At 42.8% G+C, this 20,225-nt stretch overlaps 1 protein-coding gene across 1 annotated transcript in view; it reads left to right on the top strand.

Moving 5' to 3' along the window:
* The first annotated feature begins 873 nt into the window (after positions 1-873).
* pard6gb (par-6 family cell polarity regulator gamma b) overlaps positions 874-20,225 on the top strand; it is a 31,354-nt gene continuing 12,002 nt past the window's right edge. The window contains exons 1-2 of the mRNA XM_080045769.1: positions 874-1,204; positions 5,876-6,098. Coding sequence (XP_079901895.1) covers positions 1,133-1,204; positions 5,876-6,098 — 295 coding nt within the window. The 5' untranslated portion in view covers positions 874-1,132. The remainder of the gene's footprint in view (positions 1,205-5,875; positions 6,099-20,225) is intronic.

The raw sequence follows: 20,225 nt of genomic DNA, 5'->3' as shown, positions 1-20,225 counted from the left end.
CTTCTGCACAGGTTGGTTTTGCAATGCTTAACTAAAACTACTGTATGTCAATAACATTTTAATAGGTAGGCCTAAGTGCTGCACTTTATACCAATTTACACCATCTTCCTTTAAAATCAACTATCTGTCATTTTAACAAGAAACGTTGGAAGCTTTTGGAAACGTTTTTGATGAGAAATGCGTCCTCTGGCGCACCGGAGGACCAGTGTGCGTAGTGCTACTTTCAGGTACTATCGGAAATATTAAAACTATTGGTGAAGCATTAAAAAGGCTGGGCTACAACCAGAAAACAATCTATGTATAGGAGTGGGGAGGTTTTGTTAATCTAGGTTGTTATTGATTCATAGGCCTGCTTTGGAAAATGTGTGTAGGCTATGTAGGCTAATTTTAGATAGGCCTAGGCCTATTATGCTTCACATAGGCTATTTATCAAAATATGCTCGTTGAAATATGGCAGATTTGCCATGATTTAGGCTACCTAATTTAATTCAATTATTTTGCGGCCCAAATAGGCCTAAAGTGTGGTGGGGAGAGGACGACAGTTTTACATTTAGTAGGCCTACATTATAGGCTACTTAGCCTAATAGGCTAACTTTTTTGTAGGCATAGGCCTATGATAGCCTACATTTAAATAACTAAGATTGTTGTGTTCATTCCTGATCGTTCACTGTCTTTTTATGTAGGCATACCTGCATTATGTAGCCTTTTTCAATAGCAGTTTAAGTAGGCTATCTAAACTCATCGGGCTAGTAGGCCTACTAGAGAGTCCTGACTGTGGAGAGGGGCGGATTACGAGTGGTACGTGAAGGCCTCATAGGATCCCATTTTTTAGGAGGGCTGATGTCATTTCAAAACTTAACTCACACTCCCAAGTCAACGCGCCGAGTCGCTCACCTTCTCTTCTGCCTCAAAGTCCTCCCTTCTATCTGGCGGAGAGCAGTGAAAACCAACCAAACTCCGGGAGGCGATCTAACTAAAAGACGAACACAAACTTCTCTAGTGGAAAACACAGAAGAAGGACTTTTATACCACGAACCCCCGGGACCAGAGCCCCTCTTTCTGTGGGCAAAGGCGGCTGAACTTTTTTTTTTCTTAAACTGCAATCCCACACACACTCACACAAACAGAAAACATGAATCGGAGCTTTACTAGATCGCAACCTCTGCGAACGTCGGATTGTAACGCCGTGGAAGTGAAGAGCAAGGTGAGTGTTTTTTGTGGTTCCGTCGGCTCTAAATTGGGATTTATTTGGTGGAGAAAGAAAATAAGAGAGTTCACATGGTCGTCCCGTAAGGGAGCTGGAGTTATAGGAGCTGCTAGGACAAACTGTGTGCAACCACCGACACACATTTTCTCCTCTGAGCGTCAAAGCTATCATGGCAACATAAAAAAGATAGCAAAGAACGGCATCCCGAACGTTGTAGTTAGTGCATGTTTCTCTAATTTGTGCGGATTAGTCTTCATGCAGATAGTGCTGATTTGGCTGATTCCCCCCCCCCCCCTCTCTCTCCCTCTGTCACGAACCGATTGGGGGGAAAAACTGGTTTGACATTGTTTCCCAACAACACGGCGTTTTAGCATTTGTTACAATGAGACACTATTTGTCTGTCAGATCGGATGTTTTTGCAACATAAGATGCTTTCATCAACGGGGGTTTCTGCTACATAGTTCCAGCCCACTCGTAGTTGTTTTGAGTTGTCTGTGAGAGGCTGAGAGGGCTAATAGCTGCATAAATTAGGTTCACCAGCAAAGTAGCCCAAATGATCACAGTCTACTACTAATTCTTGACTTATGTACTGGAGACCAAACATTTATACACAACACATAACATTACTTGAACCATATATCAATCCTCATCCAATAAATGAACTACATTCAGTCTAATTGATTTTAGTCAAGCAAACTGTCTTAAGAGAAAGTAGACTTATGTTTTTTATTTGTCTGGTAAAGGGCTGACAGCTATTTATGGAGCTTGTGTGGCAAAGTGAAAATCATAGCAGACCAAAACACATGGCACTGTGTCCAATCATGGAGCACAAAGTGACCTATTTATAATCCTATGCCACAGCCTCGAAAGGAATTATTTTCGTAATACCCAACATGTTTCTCCGAATGCCATTAACGTGATGAACAATGCAGAGAGGTATGTCCACGTGTGTTTAACACATACCAGCGCACACAGGATTGTGTCTGCTGCTCACACATGAGATGACATCCTGAGTCTCAGTCCACATACCAAGGGATGAGGTGACTCACCAAATCCATAACTTTTTTTGGTTAGTTTTGGGCTGTCCAGTTTCAGAGTGGTATCCTTGACTTGGGGGAATTCTGTGAGCGAGAAAGGTGACAGATACACTGATGTGGATGAAGAGAAGAGAAAATAAGGGCTACATGTGTTCTGGGATGCCTCCTATACAACTAGAGATGGGACCAATCCAATATCAGTATTTGGTGCACCTACTGCCATAATTTACTTAGATATCGGACTGACGTCAGCAATCCATATTCCATAGTCTGATTAGGTTCATCCAGGTCTCTTTTCACAGTGTCTCAATGAAGCTGTTGTGTATGTACAGTTGATGCTGCTGAATTAACAAACAGCCCACTTGATTTGTCCTGTTCAAATTTAGGAAGCTACCGCTTTTGCTGTTTTAACTTATTTGATTGGGTTTTTGATAGCGTATATCTTTATTTCTCTACACAGTTCTCTCACTTTAATTGGGAGTTGTCAACTTGCAAATACACCCTCTGAAATTCTGATATATGCTTTTGAACTCATGTATGGGAACTTTTTACTATTTTAATTTGAATGATGCATGGTGTTTTCCTCATTTTACCTTACAAATAAAACCAACAACAGAACTAACAACAATGATCAATAAAGAAAGATCTCTGGTATTGGAATTGGATCAGTATTGGCAAATATCCAAATCCAGGTGAAGGAATGGGATCGGAGCTGGAAAAAAGTGGAACGGTGCATCGCTACCTATACAGCATCGTGTGTTTTGGTTCAGAGGCAGTGTGGGTTTCGTTTCTGTCCCGCACACACGCACAGACACAGACAGACAGGAGATTGTTTTGTGGGTGGGACTCAAGAGCCAGGAGCTGCATGGCTGCAGGTTTAAAGCAGATCTGACTCACCGTCACTGACACAACGTCACATGTTTCCCTTTATAGATCAGATGTACCTGATCAGTATCCATCAGTGTCATCTCTTTCCACTATCTATTGTTTTTCAAGCAATGAAAAAAAAATGGCAGCCAAGGATTCAGCTCTATCGGGAACCACGAATGCCACTCAAATTCTTCTGTTTCATAGTAATGCAGATGATAATAATCCATGTGTTCAGCCTTGTCAGATGCCCAGTTGATGGTGGATTGAAAACTGTTCCTTCATCCTTTTATGAAACAAACATTTTCAGTGACGCCAGCTACACATAATAACTAGTTAAATCTAGAAGTGCTTAGTCATAGCAAGGAATGGACTAACTGTAGTTGCCTTTGACTGAGCATTTATATCCCAATGCCCTGGATGCCAACCTTACATACAGCCTTACCAGATTAACGTTTTAAAGAAAGCAACCCCTCGAAATATATAGTCCCAAGAGAAAATAAAAGTTGAAGTTAAGCATTCACTCGATTGCCACATTGGTGCTTTGGTGTTTTGTTTTTGTTTTTTCCCTGCGTAGTAACATGCCTCAGTTATCATACCCTTTTGGTTTTTCTCGGGGGAAACTGCTCCAATGATAAGCTTATCAGGGATAGCACTGGAGGTGTCTGGCTGCCTGTCATGGAGCCATGGCCAGGAGCTGGTTTCACTCACTTGAAAAGCTCTTATCGGAGACAGAGCAATGTAGGGGGTTGGGTGGGATTGTTTTTGTTTTACTCCCTCCTGCCTTTTACTTTATTGAAGCCGGGCTTTCAAGTTTTTGCCGTTTAAGGCTTGACCCATTTCACCATGACTCATTTTGAGCAGAAATTGCGCTGAATGTTTGCTCAGTAGGCTTCTTAAAAGCCAAAAGCCTGTAGGTGATTTTCTCAGGTGAGTTGTCCCTGCACTTAGTGAGCATTAGGGACAAAGCAGGTGTAGGCGGACAGAAATCGGTTATCTTCAATTTTCTCCAGTGTGTGTGTGTGTGTGTGTGTGAGAGAGTTTAGGAGTCTCCAGACAAGTTTCAACCTGCTGACATCACCTTAGCTGCGATTGGCCAGCGGGACAGGTGATGTCACGCTCCCAGTGATGAATTCTTCTCAGGTTTGGGTTCAGAGTCAAAAGGGCCCCCGTCATTAATCATTACCGTGTTCAGACTTGCTCGCACCAGAGGGCCGAGCAGCGCTGGTGAAAAACACAATGTTCAGACTGATCACTCAGGCAAGAGCTCAGAGAGAACATTTCGGATTCAGAGAAATGACAGCGCTTACTGATAAGCAAGACCTGTAATTAGCGTTTCAGGAAGTCAAGTGGGACTTGTTTTTAAGCTTGACAGTACTGATGACAGTCGCATTCCCGCGGAAGTTTCCCTTTCTTAAACACCTGCCGAGTACTGGCGAACCTGTTTGTCTGCTTGTTGTGTCATCTTAAGATCTATCTTGAGTTTTATTAACTTGGATCCGAGTTGGGTGCCAAGCTTTTTTTCTAAATGCAGGTTCTGCTTCTGGTGAATCTGACAGTAAACTGACCCCACCCCCCACCCCCTCAAGACGCATCCTCTTATATTCATATGTCATCTTCTAAATGACAGAGCTGGTTTATGCACCTCTCAGTCTACAAATCACCCCTGTGACTCACACCAGTGCTACTGCAGTTTGTCTGTTGTCATGGCTTTTATTGAGCTTTTTTGTTCCATGCTCGTATCCCTCCTCCTCCTCAAGTCCATTCTTGTCTGTGAGTCACATGATGGCCCCACCGTGACCCCCAGCCACGCTCTCATTGGCCCGATCGTTGGCACTAGTACTGCCCTTGTGCGTTGATGGTGGGTGGGTTTGATGGTGGGGCTGCAGCCTTACCACTGTCCTTTCACATGTACTACTGAGTGTGCTAACTCATCCACCTGTATTGTTCTATTGTACGGCAACCTTTTACCCTTTTCCTGCCATTTCCTAAGTTACATGTAATGCACAGCTGACGATTGTTTTGTGTAATAATCGGATCTCGGCGTGCAGGGTAAACACAAATGCAGGCTTTGTAACAGGAATTTTTTTTGGCTGAGTTGCTTAACCACTTAGATCCCGATATACACATAGATGTAAGATATAATTCACCTTTTATTGATATACTGAGATGAGAAGATTGATATCACTCATGTTTGTACCCCAGAACATACAGTTAACAGTATAGTTTAATTCTGACACAGGCAAGGCTAGCATGACTCTTTCTAAAGGTACCAAAAAACCCTCTCACTAATTAACTATTAGGTGAAGAAAACGGCTAGCTCGGCTTCAGTTTTGTGCACCACATATTATAACATTTTTGGTGATGATAACAGTCATAAAATATATTTTTGTGGCCAATAACCGCCAAAAAAAAAAAATCTATTTACCAAAATGTTTGACCAAGAAAAGTAACACATTCTTACATTTGAGAGGAGTCCATATTTGAGTGGGATACGCAAATGTTTAAAGTATTGTCTTGTTTTGGCTGTGCTGAAAACAGTTCTGCAGTGGAAAGGTCAGGAAACGCCAGTGTGACAGAACTCAGCGGACTTCCACCCTGTTCGTTTTTTACGTGTGCCAGTCAGATGGTTTTAGATAAGCGCATGAGGCCTGGCTGGGACATCCCGTTTTTCCTTTTCCTGTTTCTGTCTCTGTCTATGTGGCTGTCTTTGTCCCTTTTTTTAATGGCCTCTCTCGTTTGATCTCCCTTCCCCTCTCAACAGTATGGGGCAGAGTTTCGCCGCTTCTCAGTCGACCGGGTCAAGCCGGGAAAGTTTGAGGAGTTTTACAAGCTCATCCTGCACATCCACCGCATCGCCAACATGGAGGTGATGATTGGCTACGCTGATATCCATGGTGACCTGCTGCCAATCAACAACGACGACAACTTCTGCAAGGCTGTGTCGACGGCTCATCCACTGCTCAGGATCTTCATTCAGAGACAAGGTAGGTTGTCCCAAAACATTTCTAGGACAGACTAGAATTGTGTCCATTTAGTGTTTTGCTATATATTTGATCCACAGCGGGAATAGAAAGTGCACTATGCAGTTTACAGGGGAGGTGGATTTGTTTACATTTGCAGAGCTTGCAGTAAGTTTACACAACATATTCTCTATGTGTAATTCTATCATCAATTAAAACTATATATATTTCAAACAAAAACGTGAGACTAGAATATGTTTGTAAACACAATTGTGGGCGCTGCTGCTGTAAACAACAGTGAGACGGTAACTTTTAAGGTAGCTTTCTAACTTCAAACAGTGTTCAAGGGACCCAATGTTCCTGTGAGGAAAGTTTGTGTATTCAGTTAAGAGAATATACCTTAGAATGTCTTCACTTCTCTGACGCACACATTGCACCTTTTTAAGATAATAACTTAAAATGCTCCTCCGGATGCCTTTTTTCTCCCAACATCAGAATCATCGAATATTGTCTCTCCAAAAACTGGTTTGTTTGTTTTGAATAGAAGGTGGATGGTTGTTTTCGTTTTTCCGATATCCTGCAACTGGTAAACCTATAAAACGATCATGTACTGCAATAGCCAGGTCTTGGCCTGCAATTATTGTGCTGACTCGAATGCAGTTTCCCCACAGAATATTTCCTCATCCAATTATGTCTGTCTTCGTGCTCTGGGAACTCGAGGCCTTTTTTTGTTTACTTCATGCAAGGCTTTCTGTGTGTACTGTGTGTACTATGTGTGTGCTGTGTGTGTATGTGTGTGCTTCCTGCCGTCTTATTGGCTGGATCTCTCTCAGTTTGTGTCTGTCTGCACCGGCTTAGTCCTGCGTCTTATCCAAAGGAAGGGCTCGCAGGCAGATCACCATCACACACTCACAGACACACAATCGCGGGCACACATATACACACACAGGCAGTCCGATGCCTCTGCAGGCCCATAGAAAATCAGGTCATTGAGCAAAAGCCTGTATCCCGGCATACCAGACATTACTGAGAGACAAAAGATCGGCATGAAAGAGAGACTCCTTACCGAGCCCCCCTCTACCCCCTCACCCCCTCTCTCCTGTTTGTGTGTGTGTTTGTGTGTGCGTGCATGTGAGTTGTGTATTTGTTGTGAGATGACACCACTGTGCCCTCAATGGTAACCCGTCCTAGGCTCTCCATCTCTCTCTCTCTCACTGATCCCCACTCTGGAGTGGGTCTTGACTGCCTGCCAGCGAGCATACAAATGAATCCATCACAATTCACATCTATTCATTCCCTCAATCCCTCCTTGGAATGCCCCATCGCCCGATCCTGTAATGAACATGTACTCTCCAGGGTATTGTTTTAATTGTCGTCCAGCAGTTCAAGCACAAAAGCTAGCCACGGTGTGGTGGAATATCTTGTTGCAGATTTCCAGCGTAAAAAAAACCAAAATAAGATTTGGGTATTCACGAGGCCCCGGTAAGACTCCTCCATTGTGTGCATCATTTTCTCAAAAGCTCATATGGCTGGAGCTGAATGAACTTGTAATTGACTATTTTTTTCTTTCTTATTTATAAGTTATGTGAACTTTTCAATATTACATTTTATGTTTGCGTTTCTTTTAGATGGCTTCCTCTGGCGCAGGCCTTTTTTTGAAGTTTCTTACGGGTGTCTCTCATTTATAAGCAGTCATTTGCTTGTAGGAGTCAGTTCAACCAAAACAAAAAAGGAATGCTTTCCATTGTGTCCCAGAAAAAGCAGATTACTGCAAGTTTGAGAAATATGAAGACGACTACTCTTCCAAGATCTAACTGTGCCCTATTCTTACTATTTTTTTACTATAAAAAAGTGGAATATCTTACATTCATTCTTTAGGCATGGTAACTTTGACATTGTTGTCTTTACTTACTTTAGTTAGCTTACCGGGGTTCCCCAAGAAAATTGTTAAGCAGTGGTTATAAGCCACCTGGAATTGTGACGCATATCCTCTCGTGAGCATTTAACTTGGTAGCAGGTGGCCTTAAAAGGATATAAGCACATTTTTAATGTTTATATTGACTGAAATAAAACATTGCAGGAAACCCTGGGCTTGAAATGTTTGCAAACTACACATTTAAACACAATTTACCACATTGAGTCCTTCTGAAATAATGATTCATTCTTGTCATCCATAGTTTGTGTCTCGGTGGTAGATATAGTGAGTATAGTGGGGTAAGGCTTGTTGCATTATTTGGATTGTGTACCACGCTTCAGACACACTCCTGAGGACTTATTACAAAATGTCCTAAAAGCACCACAGGCTTTTACAAAGTCTTGTTACGGTGTAAACACACACTGTTGTGACTGATGCTGTAGCAGTCTGAGCATCTTAAGCCTCACTGCAGGCCCATTGTTAGCCCCTACACAAAGAGAGGTGTGTGTGTGTGTGTGTGTGTGTGTGTGTGTGTGTGTGTGTGTGTGTGTGTGTGTGTGTGTGTGTGTGTGTGTGTGTGTGTGTGTGTGTGTGTGTGTGTGTGTGTGTGTGTGTGTGTGTGTGTGTGTGTGTGTGTGTGTGTGTGTGTGTGTGTGTGTGTGTGTGTGTGTGTGTGTGTGTGTGTGTGTGTGTGTGTGTGTGTGTGTGTGTGTGTGTGTGTGTGTGTGTGTGTGTGTGTGTGTGTGTGTGTGTGTGTGTGTGTGTGTGTGTGTGTGTGTGTGTGTGTGTGTGTGGTCGGTCTCAGGAGCTGCCCTGCAATCAGTATGGTGCACACTGGAGAAAGTATGTGTCCGATAATGACTGTATCAGTGGGTACAGGTCACCATGTATCTTCCCTGTCCCTGGTCAGCAGACCACCCTGGATGAAAGACTTTACACAATTATAAAGACGCTATGACTCACCCCTCAGTCACACAGTGGTCCCCATTCTGTGTAACTTAAACTGGGCTGCTCTTTCATATGGATATGAGTGCAACATTTAATTGGACTGCACCCCCCCCCCCCCCCCTTGACAGCTCAGCCCACAAAGATGTCTTATGTCTCTTTCCATGTCTCCTCCAAGAAAATTAAAAATGGGGGTGGGAAAGGTTGTTGCAAAACCTGTTGTTTTCAAAATAGGCTGCCTGATAGAACCCAAGGTCATTGTGGATAGGCATTGTACAATAACAGCTTTTAAAGCCTTTCGCATGAGTTGCAGATTAATCATGGTTTAAGAGACGGGAGGGCAAAGGGAGGAAATAAAGGGCAAAACTAGGGGAGAGGAGGAGACTGGAGAGGGTCTCCAAGTTTGAATTAGAGTGGGATGGAAAAGGCACTGAAAAAAGTTGAGTGATGTATCAAATTTGTTGTAATGGGCTGGTTGAACCATGATTTCTTTTGAATATTTCATTTCACTCCGTAAGACAGGCAATAGGCACTCTCCTTCACTCCGAGAGCGTGTGCGTGTGTGTGGGTTCACTTCTGTCCATGTAACAATAGGCATGAGACTTGTATATGTGCGTCTCTTTTATCTACCTGACACCCCCCTTCCGGGCTTAGTTTGTCATTGTTGGAAAGATCACTTGAGCACGCGCGGCAGTTTTGTGGTTGTACAGCAACAATGGTGCTTATGATACCTGTTGCACCCTGTGGGGTTGGGGTGGGGGGACGACAACAGTCCCTCTGTGTAGATGATTGCATGGCGCTTTTCTTCAGTCAGAGCAAGGGGTTCAAGTTCAAGGATAAGTCGCTGATAATTTAAAATGCATAAGAGTATAGTCACTCCATTATGGGAACCACAACACTGTTACAGTTTATGCGATTTTTCATTGTGGTTGAAGTAAAACCTCAAGATTGAATCGGCAACATTGCCCCAGGCCATTTCTTTTTATAGAGACACTCGGTTTCTAAACTTTGTCATGGCTCATTTTGCTACTTAACATACGGTTGTTTTTCTTTCATTAAATATTAGAACTTTATAAACACCCTTGAATAGATAGTCACTGTACACATTGAGCTTTCACCCCCCAGCCCCCTTTTTAATAATAGTTTTTTATTATGTCAAAGAGCGATATCCCTTCGAGAGATGCTCCTCTAGTGGAGCGCTGTTTTGCAGCTCCACGCCTATTAGTGGGTGCATTGAGCTGTAACATTTTTCAATTTGGATACTTTCTCCCTCCATTACAATGCAAATAGATTTTGAAAGCAGAAAATGTCATGAATCTGGTCGTGCCCACAGAGGGAAAAGGAGCCTAAACGCTAAATTGTTAACATAATAACTTTAAGCCACAGGCAGTCTTCTTGTAATGTAATGATTAACACAATACAGATAGACAGGAAACAGAGGGGACTTATGTCGGACCACAGAGCTGTGCAGGAATGTTTTGTAACGGGATGGATAATTATGTTGGTTATTGAGTGACTGCCATGTAAATAACAACAGGGAATCGGCACATGCAGCATGCAGATTGTTTTTAAGACAGAGTACAGGGAAAGATTTTCCTCTGCTGTAGTGAAAAGTGTGAAATGGGATGTCATTTGTGACTTTTGCACAAGTCCAACAGCAAAATGAATATGACATACATTTCGTGTGTGTGTTTTATTTTTTATAACTGATCATATCTAGTTTATTGTTACATTACTTCTGCAACCTCTACCGCTTTTTAGAAATGGTGTTCTGGGTAGCCAACTATGTAGATAGGGGTCGTGAGTGACTTCACAGACGGGAAGTTTTTGCACTGGGACACTTCCACATTTCTCATGCAGGCACAATAAAGACTAGAGGGGGACGAGCGAGTGATGGGGAAGAAACGGGACGCGTCAAAAGATTTGCGAGCAGAAGAGGAGTCTGGTGATCTGGCCGTGAATGTGGAGGCTTACTCCCCCCGTCTGGGTTCGAGAGTGGGGGTGGGGGGCTGCGATTGTCAACTGATGATTGATGTTAGAGTGGGGGTCCCGTGCACATTTAATAAATTGCTGTGTGACTTTCTACTTGTTCATACAGAGGGAAGGGTATTGTAAATCTGGTTCCTTTATATTGACTCAGCTTTTTAGTTTTCTGTTTAAGACATTTGGTTGAACAAACTCAGCAAGATAGTCCGACTTTTTTTTGACAAGAGGTTTATGGAAGGTTTATCTATGGAAACTAATACGTTTTAACTAAAGTACTAACTGTTCATTCACATTCTGCCACTTGTGCAAAATGATGCAAATAAGGATACAGATAAAAGGTACACTGCCTACATAGTTATTACAGTCAGAGATAATAAACTGAACAGAGAGCTCATGCATTCCCAAATGTCCACCCCGGAGTCTTTTTACTGTAAGAAGATGAAGGACATAATGTAACCGATCTCTATTACTAGCAGAAACCTTGGGACAGAAAACATCTTATCTATTCCGGCAAATCCATTTTTAGAATAGAAAACATATCATGACCTGCTGTGAATGTAGGCTGTTAATGTGCTTAAAGACTTTTGGAGCTGGCAAACTTTTATCTAGCAAGGCGCTGGTGGAAAGCAAATAGTTTTCCACACTAAAGTAATGACTATACTAATCTTGAAGATGGTCTTTTATGATAGTGTATGCACGATTGAGGACAAGCTGGGTTCAAATAAGGATATGCATATTCAAATTTCTTCAAGTTTCTACCTGTAATTACACTAATGGTAGACAAAAACGGTCTTGATCGCAGGAGAACCAAAGGCCTGTGTTTTGAAAGCTCAATTTTTTTTGGGAAGGGAAAATTGAGTTGTTTTTGTAGACAGTGCCAGTGGCTTGCACACAGACTAAACTTTCAACAAAGAGAAGAGACCCCAGTCTGGCAAAGGGCTCAAAAGTTTAAATAAATATTAAGAGGCCTTGGTAGGCCAAGGTCGCGCTCTGTGTGCCTTTCGATAGCCAGCGTGCTCAGCAACCGGCGCTCACAGCTCCGGCAGCTACTGCTCTCCACACCTGTGAAAACTAGACGGGCCAGATATCAACACATCAGCCAAACTAAAGAGAGATGTGGCACCACAGCACAAATAGAAGAAAAAACTGTCCTGAATGTAACGGCAGCTTAGCCAGTTAAAGCTTGACATCCAGAACTGGCGCTGTTTCTCAACAACTTGGAAAGTTACAGTTGCCTGCAGATGAAAGCGACGCTAGCAATATTATATTTCTATGACTGGGTTGACTGTCTGCCGTTTTTTGAACTCCCACATTTTGGCTCTAAAATGCTTTTTCTTTTCATGCATCATGTCATGTTATAAAGAACAATCCTAGGCAGGCTTTGAATCGAGGGATGCAATTTACACTCACCACAATTAGAGGAAGTCGACAACAGGGGAATCAATGCAGCAGCAGGTTAAAATTGCTTTAGCGTTCATTAACTGTGTTATTAGTCGTCACCCTAAGAAAGAAAGTGTTTCTGTTCACAGAAAACTATTGACAGCCAGACTTTTCATTTCCACTACATCGGTTCTGAAATCCATGACGAATAAAACAGCATAATGATAAAGTACTTGGGTGTTTATGGAGATGTTAGCAGGGGATATGGTTGATAGGCAAAAGCTTGACCTTAACTAGACCTGACCTCCCTGACCTAGTCCTTCCAACTATGTAGTCACACCGGTCCCACCATCAGCCACGCTCAGCCCCACTGTAATTCTTTCCTCCGTTTCGTTGTAAAACATAAATAATTGGATACTTCTTGTCTAAGAGATAACACACGGACGAGTAAAGAAAATAATGCCGTGAAAACTCTGCCGCCATGTCCATAGACTAATGCCTGGAACGGTTACAGTCCAACTGTTGAAATGTGGAGGAAGTAGTGGTGGGCTTGTCTGTGTGTTTTTTTTTTATGGTTTTCCAAAGTGCCATTTGCTTGAATTTTCATAACATTTTAGAGATTGCAAGCAGACGTCAGATATATTCGAGGCTCATGTTTTAGCTTGAATTCTTGAAGCTTTATTTTCAGATTCTAATTTGTTTCAAATGTGCATGTGGTTTATCATCCCATCCCATCCTTTTTTATTTTAAAAATTTCAATTTTAACTCCTTGTCCTTGTGTCGTTCTAAGAGGTTTGTTACCAGAGCTTTCTTTTTCCAACATTCAAAATCTGGATATCTCACTGCGGTCGGGATCAGTTTGAGGCAGCTGTGACTGAGTGAATGTAACCGATAGCTGAACATCAATTTTTTTTTATAATGACACGCATCGTGGCCCGACACAAGGTCAGCATCAGTGCCAATGACAATCTAGTGTATCAGATAAGTGCATCCGTTATTCTTATTGTGTGTTTAAATTTCATTGCATTCAGCATGTTAAATTAAAATACTTTAAAAAAAAATTTTCATGTATAAATGTCGCCATATGTATCCCATTAGCAGTTATTATTCCGAACCCCTGGTTTAGTTGTGTTCCTCCCTCAGTTTGTGTGCCGTTGTTGTGGCCAAATGCAGGGACCCTGTCAGCACATCAGGCCACTTTTGCACCATGGCCCAAGGGCTTCTGGGTCTTTTTTTTAATTTTTTTCAACTTTTGTCCACATGACCTGTTCACTGGATGGGATTGTGCAGCAGCTGTGTCAACGTGCCGGTGCTCAGTCATGGTAGCTGTAGATTTAAGTTTTGACCCCCCCTCACCTCCCCCCAGCATTTCATCCATGTGGAATAGAGGAAGGTCCACTGCAGTAATTAGCACGGGCTCTTTATCCTCGTCAGACCTCCACAAAGCTGATTTAGTCCCTTGACACTGGATTAGAATAGATCTCTTGATGCATTCGGGTGTGCATTTTCAATTTGTGTCCTGCATGCACATTTGTGATTTGTGTGTTGTTCGGTAGATCATGATTCATAACCTTGCATGATGCCAGGCAGGCAGGCACACGATCAAACACCATGATGAGCAGAAAGCATCCTTTTCCTCATTCCATAAAATCTATTTTGGTTGTGTGAAGGGTGCTGCCTTTAGTGACTCCCCTTCACAGAACACCAGAGAGTCATTAATAAGAGCGAGTTTGAGCTGTGGTCTGTGATGCTGTGGCTTACACTACTGTACCTTTCCCCTTGGTGCTTGGTACCAGAGAGAGAGAGGCCCCCGGGGGCTGTGTGAACCAAAGGAGCTGGTTGAGTGAAAGGGAGGGATTTGAAACAACAGGCCTACTCTACTGCTCCTTGAAGGAAAAGGAGACAGCAGCTGTCAGTTACAGCCCGTCGTATTCGCTCCCACTCTCTCTTGTGATTTAATTTTTTCTTCGTTACATCTTGTCCCTGCTCTGATTTCCCCATTTTCCTTGAGAACCTTTGGTGGAAATGTGCCATTCCTGTCAGACAGACGCCAACAGAACGGTGTGACTGACTTTTGATCATCTTGGTCCACGTTCAAGAATGCAGTTTTTTTTAAGGTAAAGCTGCTGAGACTGATTCTTCCATTCTATAGGCCTACACATCAGAGCTCAGGCATGACTCAATTGTCAAGGGGCAAAGTGGGGGGAGGGGGGAGAAACCACGGCAGACAGTGGGGAGTCAGCCTGACAGTGAGGAAGACACAGGACTGGGCAGGTCGAGTCCACCTCCATCCTGTGGTCTAGCTCTTTTCCTCTTCTTGCAATCTGAGCCAGCGGAATACAGGAATTTGCAGGGGGGGTGGGGGGTAGGGCACAGGCAAATGGCAAATGGCATGTATAGCGAGTAGACAATAACAGCCTTTTATTAGGGCTTCATGTGTAAGCTATAGGCAGATACCTTGATGATGACACATCTGGGTCACATTCAGAGAATGGGAAAATGCACCGCCTTTTGGAGGATGCCTCATCTCAGACAAGTGAGGTGTTTAAGCCCAAGTTGGAAATCTTTCCCTCTAACCGTGTGTGTGTGTGTGTGTGTGTCGTTGTTCATCACTTAGTCTGTGCTGAACCAAATAAATCCTCATCTCTATTAGGAGAAGTTGCTCTGCCTAACAACCTTTATTTAAGAAGTGAATGTGTGTGTGTGTGTGGGGGGGGGGGGGGGGCTCCTCCATAAAACCTGTGTGTGGCATTTCCTCTGCGTGTCCTCTAGACAATGCCAGCCATAGTTAAAGTGTGATGGAGATGGCGGGTGCCTGCCGGGAGCAGGACGGAGAGGCAGCAGCCTCGTCCGACGGGGTGCTGCCTCTCTCTTTGTGCCCCCCGGCTGATGAGCCACTGCAAACCAGCTTGGGACGAAGCTGTAAATCATGTCAGCTGGCACCGTGACCAATGTGTGCATGAGCGCACACAAATCCACAAGCCATAATAAACATGCAGCCTTATACAGAGCACACACACACACTCACTCACTCACTCACTCACTCACTCACTCACTCACTCTGTTCCGTTAAATCTAATTTGTGCTAGTTTGTGAACAGAGTCATTTTTAGGACAGTTTCACCTAAAAGTATTTTGCTTCAACTGCAAGAAAACCTTGCAGATGATATGCACACAAGATTACTTTCTGACTACCACCACATATGCATCATGATGACGCACACATATTGGACCCTTCGTTTTGTTGTTGGAGGCGTGGGCGGGGGATGTCCTCCTGTGTTTTAATTAAACTTGCCAGGCCTGTTGTGTTTGGCAGAACTATATTGGTGTTTGTGTTTCCTAAGTCCCTGCTTTCATTTTGGTTTTTACGACCCCTCTTTGAACTGCGTGCCCGCTCCCCCACAATGAAGTTTCCAGACATTGTGGGGACAGGATTGTCTGTGTACAGGGCCACTCCTCCATAGCATTTGTTTGTCCCTTTTCTTGGGGAGCATTTTGTGGAATTATATTTTCATCTTTCAAGTTGGAAGTTTTGCATTATCACAAATGGTCAAAAAAATGTTTGGATTCTTAAAAAAGATTCCACCTTCTAACAGAACTGCTCAGATATTCTCCCCCAGTGTTTGGAATGCAAATTTGAAGTATTCTGAAGTATTTCTTATTGGTAAAAAGGAACAATAAACGCACATACCCCTTTTATTCATGAATGCCATCCACCTCCATTGACCTTCTGCTATGACTACTCTGATTCACAAAATCTCTGAGGCTGAGTGGAAATTGACCCCATCCTGCCTCTAAATTAGCCCAGAGAAGCAGGCCTCTGGAAATTGATGAGATGGATATAGCGGGTCCTTCAGGAACAAACAAACAACTTCCTTAAGCCTCCACCGCCGTTGTGGCCACTCCTAGGCAGCATGAGCCTTCAAAGGGGGGGAGAAACAAGCTTGAAATACTTCCGTGCCTTATTTCTTTTCCTCTGGTTTATGGCTTGAAAGTAGAATGAGATCATGTGACTTGTTTCTCTTTTGAATTTCCAACTGTGTGTGTGTGTGTGGGGGGGGGGGGGGTTGTTCTCTTCTATGAGTGGTTGTTTGTTATGTTATCATACGATTAAGGAGCAGGGTATTTTTGTACACAATGGGATTTTATATAATTTTGGAGCTTTGGAATTTTACATTTGACTACAATAGTAAATAACAATTTAACAGAAAAAGTCCTCCAAAATGATGCACTGGCTCATACATTCCTTGGCCTTTTTTGAATGGTATGTAAATAAATGATTATCTGTCTTTATTTTATGTGGATATTTTTAGTCAAGTGCTTAAATTTTGTATAATAAGCAATTTTCGCAGTGATAAAACAAATCTACTTTAAAGGAATTCTTTGACATTTTGCAAAATATGGTTATTTAGTTTATGGGCAAAAAGTTAGCATAGCTTAGCATAAAGACTCATGTCATTATGATAATCTTAGCTGACTGTTGGCCATAAATGGCTTGCTTGGCTTGGCAATTATACAAATTTTCACAGATAATTGACAGAAAATCTACATTTTCGCATTGAAAAAAGGAAATAATACTGAGAAGGGTCAACTAAGAGTTTGTGTGCAGTGGAAAATTTCCAGGACGAGTTTAGAACTGAGCCATGAGCAACGTAAAGGGAAAAGGGTGAAGGTTTTGGGGTTAGAGAGAGCGGGGGATATGGACACTGGGTGGATGTTAGTGGGTTCTTTTGAGGGAGGAGTCGCTGGTTTGTGCAGAGACTGCTCACTGCAGTTCCTCCGTAATTACAGCTCTACTAGGAGGACAAGGCCGGGCATGCTCTTGTGTGTCGCTCTGGAAAATACACACACAAATTCGCACATACAAATGAAATGAAGCTGGAGCAGAGGATTTGTGTCCTTTGAGAAAATCCTAGTTTACCTCGCATTATCAAAGCATGCAGGTTGGCTCGGATAGAGTGGGATTGTGGCTGATGCACATATCATCAAATCTGACTTACTGTATTTTCAATTAGGATTTGTGTAATCGTTCACAAATTTCTCACTCTCATGTTTTTTTTTGGTCTGTTGTGCTGGATAGCCTTAAATCTTCTTGTAACTTTTAGATCTTTCACCCTTTTGAATTTTCTATCCAAGTGCTCTAAGGATCATTCAAAAACCGCTCATTTGAATCCTCCTTAATCTTCTAATTAACAGAACTTCATCTACTTCAGGCTTTGGCCGGATGCTTGATAGCGAGCACAACAAAACATCAGCCTAGTATATTGCCTCAGCAAAGGGTTATTTTGGGAGTCCATAATTACAAAGGAGGGACTGAGTTTGCTTCTTGACAGCTCACCCACAGCTAACGCACTCACCACGGGCAAGGTTGGTTTAAGAGAACACTCAGCTTACTTTAAGTTAATGGTGCCTTGGGCCTGGCTGAAAGAAAATGAAAAGTTTGTGCTATCTGCTGGTAGTTAGACAGAGTTTTAGTAAGTAACCAAGTATATCCCCTTTTTTATTTGGTAATTCAATGAGGGTCTTGAGTTTGCTTTGAAATGAGTTTGTTGTGCATACTGCTGCTGATGCACAAGATAGGCGCATGTGCTATAAATACTGCACACTGAAACAACATACAAACAGGCACACACACATGCTCCTTGTCCAATCAGATGTGCTCGACCTTATGACCCTGGTCAGGAGTTCCCAGTATCTTGGGCAAAAACCATCCGCATCTAAACCCACTTAACGTAAAAGACTGTATTGGTTGTGTACAAGTGCACTGTATGAACAGTATGTCATTTGGCTTAACTGAATCAGATTCCAGGTAGATTCTATTGCAGTGTGTTTGGTTTGCAGGACCAGGAGGTCCCTACATTTGAGGAGATTAAAATCATAGGCCTTGTGTGCACAAACTACATCTGTGTAACACTCACTGAAAGGGTCACATACAATGCTACATGTTTGATCTGAACAGACAAAGCATGCCTCTGGTGCAACAAAATCATGTTTAGATGTTATAGATGTTGCTGTGTGTTTTCCTGGAAATAGTCCGATCCGGTCTGCTAAGAGGGAGTTGACTGTTTCTTTAGGGTTGTTTACTCTTCTGGTATCCCCTTGTGGTCAAGCCACACTGACGAAAAAATAAGCCATTTTGTTGTTGTTGTTGGGGTTTTTTTAAGGAAGAAAGTGGGCTGCATTTTTAAAGTTATGTATCAATTTGTCTGATGGCAACTGGCATTTAAAAATGTAATTTAACCGTTGCTTTCTTTACCTCCAAGGAATAATAGTAAATTTTTTGTAATTTGCAGAATATCTTACACATTTGTGCATTACGGCACATTCAATGAACTGTGTGGAATAGTGTTTTGTGAATGTGTGTCTGTGTGTGCTCGAAGAATCGAAGGAACAATTACAGCCAACTAAAGGAACAAGTATAGCCATATATAGGTCATGAGGCTAAAACAATGAGACAAGCTGCCGTGCCCCTCACCAGTCTGGCAATTGTTCAGCCACAAGCGCGTGCACTGGAGGGATTTGATTGGCTAGAAGTGAGCCCTAAGTAGTTATGATTGGCTATCACAAATCACCAGAGCTGGCAATGAGCTTGACGGTAGCCATTTCAAACTCCATTTCACATCAAAGAAGATCACAAAGAGGATTTTAAGCACGCGTCTTATCTATTGTTTGTCGGTGGTGTGATTGATTACTTTTAAGAGTGTCTGTACTTACATCTTTTTTTTATTTTTTGCTTTGCTTTAGCCAATGGTTTAAACCACATTCTTTCCAGCATTTCTTTTTGTTTTTTGTCTGAAACATTTGATTAAGAAATATATTAATGAGAGGAAGGAAATTGTGCTGAATAAAGCTAAAATACCAGTTATGAATGTTTAACATCTCTCAATATAAGTGTCTAAAAAGGGGAAGGAAGAAGGAACAGGGTGAATAGCTTTACCGCCTGTTGCATACCTTGTGGTTATAGTCACAACATAAAGGTGGACTGGTCTGATTTACTGTTTATCGCTGCTATTCAGCAACGACAAACAAAAAAACATGTTATCTCATGAGCTCCTGCTGGCAGGAACGGACAGGCTCAGCGTGAGAAGATGCTGCCCAGTTATCCCACAGACCCCCTCCCCCCCACCCACTCCTTCTCCAGGCATGTGGGCCACGGGTTGGTGGTTGAATCAGGCCAACTCAGCACTTCAGGATGGGAGAGGAAGGAAAAAGAATGGAGGAGGAGGGGAGGAATGAGCCCCTGACTCCTGGGCTGATATGAATAGTGTCCTAGAGACTCGCCAAAACAATGGGCACTGACAGTTCATGTGGAAACACTCCCACGGACAGCTTTGTGTGTGTGTGTGTGTGTGGCCGACTGAGACTAGATGAAGTAAACTACAAATGTCGTCAGTGGACCAGGAAGAATCAGGATGTGTGTCGCCGCACACAGGAAGTCTTCTGTTCTGCTGTGCGGTTGTGCAAGAGAGTGTGTTGATGTGTTCAGGTGCAGGGGAGGATGGGACCTGAGTGAAGCCTGTCCAAGCTTGTAGAGGATTTTTTTACCCAATCACATGCGGGGGAATAGAGGGCCCTCACCTGGGGGCCAGCAAGGGGGGTTTTCCATTGACCCATGTTCATGACTGAATAGAGGTCAACAAGGGTGCTGGCTTCAATGGCAGGGTGAACAGTGGGGCAGTGAGAAGCTCATGCTGAATGTCCCCTGAGAAGATTGAGAGAATGGGTAAAGAGCATAGGAAGCCCATACACAGCTAAAACTATCATATCGAATTATCTTGGAGACAAGGCAGGCTCACTTGACTGCCATATTTCAACAAAACAGGTGTGTGTGTGTGGGTGACTTTGTATTTGCCTGCTTGGACAAGGATAGAAAATGATCTCATACAATGTTTTTTCTGGCCTCTTATGAATCGAGTTGTAATGCGA

The sequence above is a fragment of the Ammodytes marinus genome, assembly GCF_949987685.1.
Source record: "Ammodytes marinus genome assembly, chromosome: 17".
Taxonomy (NCBI): domain Eukaryota; kingdom Metazoa; phylum Chordata; class Actinopteri; order Uranoscopiformes; family Ammodytidae; genus Ammodytes; species Ammodytes marinus.
Note: the sequence above shows the minus strand (reverse complement) of the source record. Positions and strands in the feature narration are given on the sequence as shown.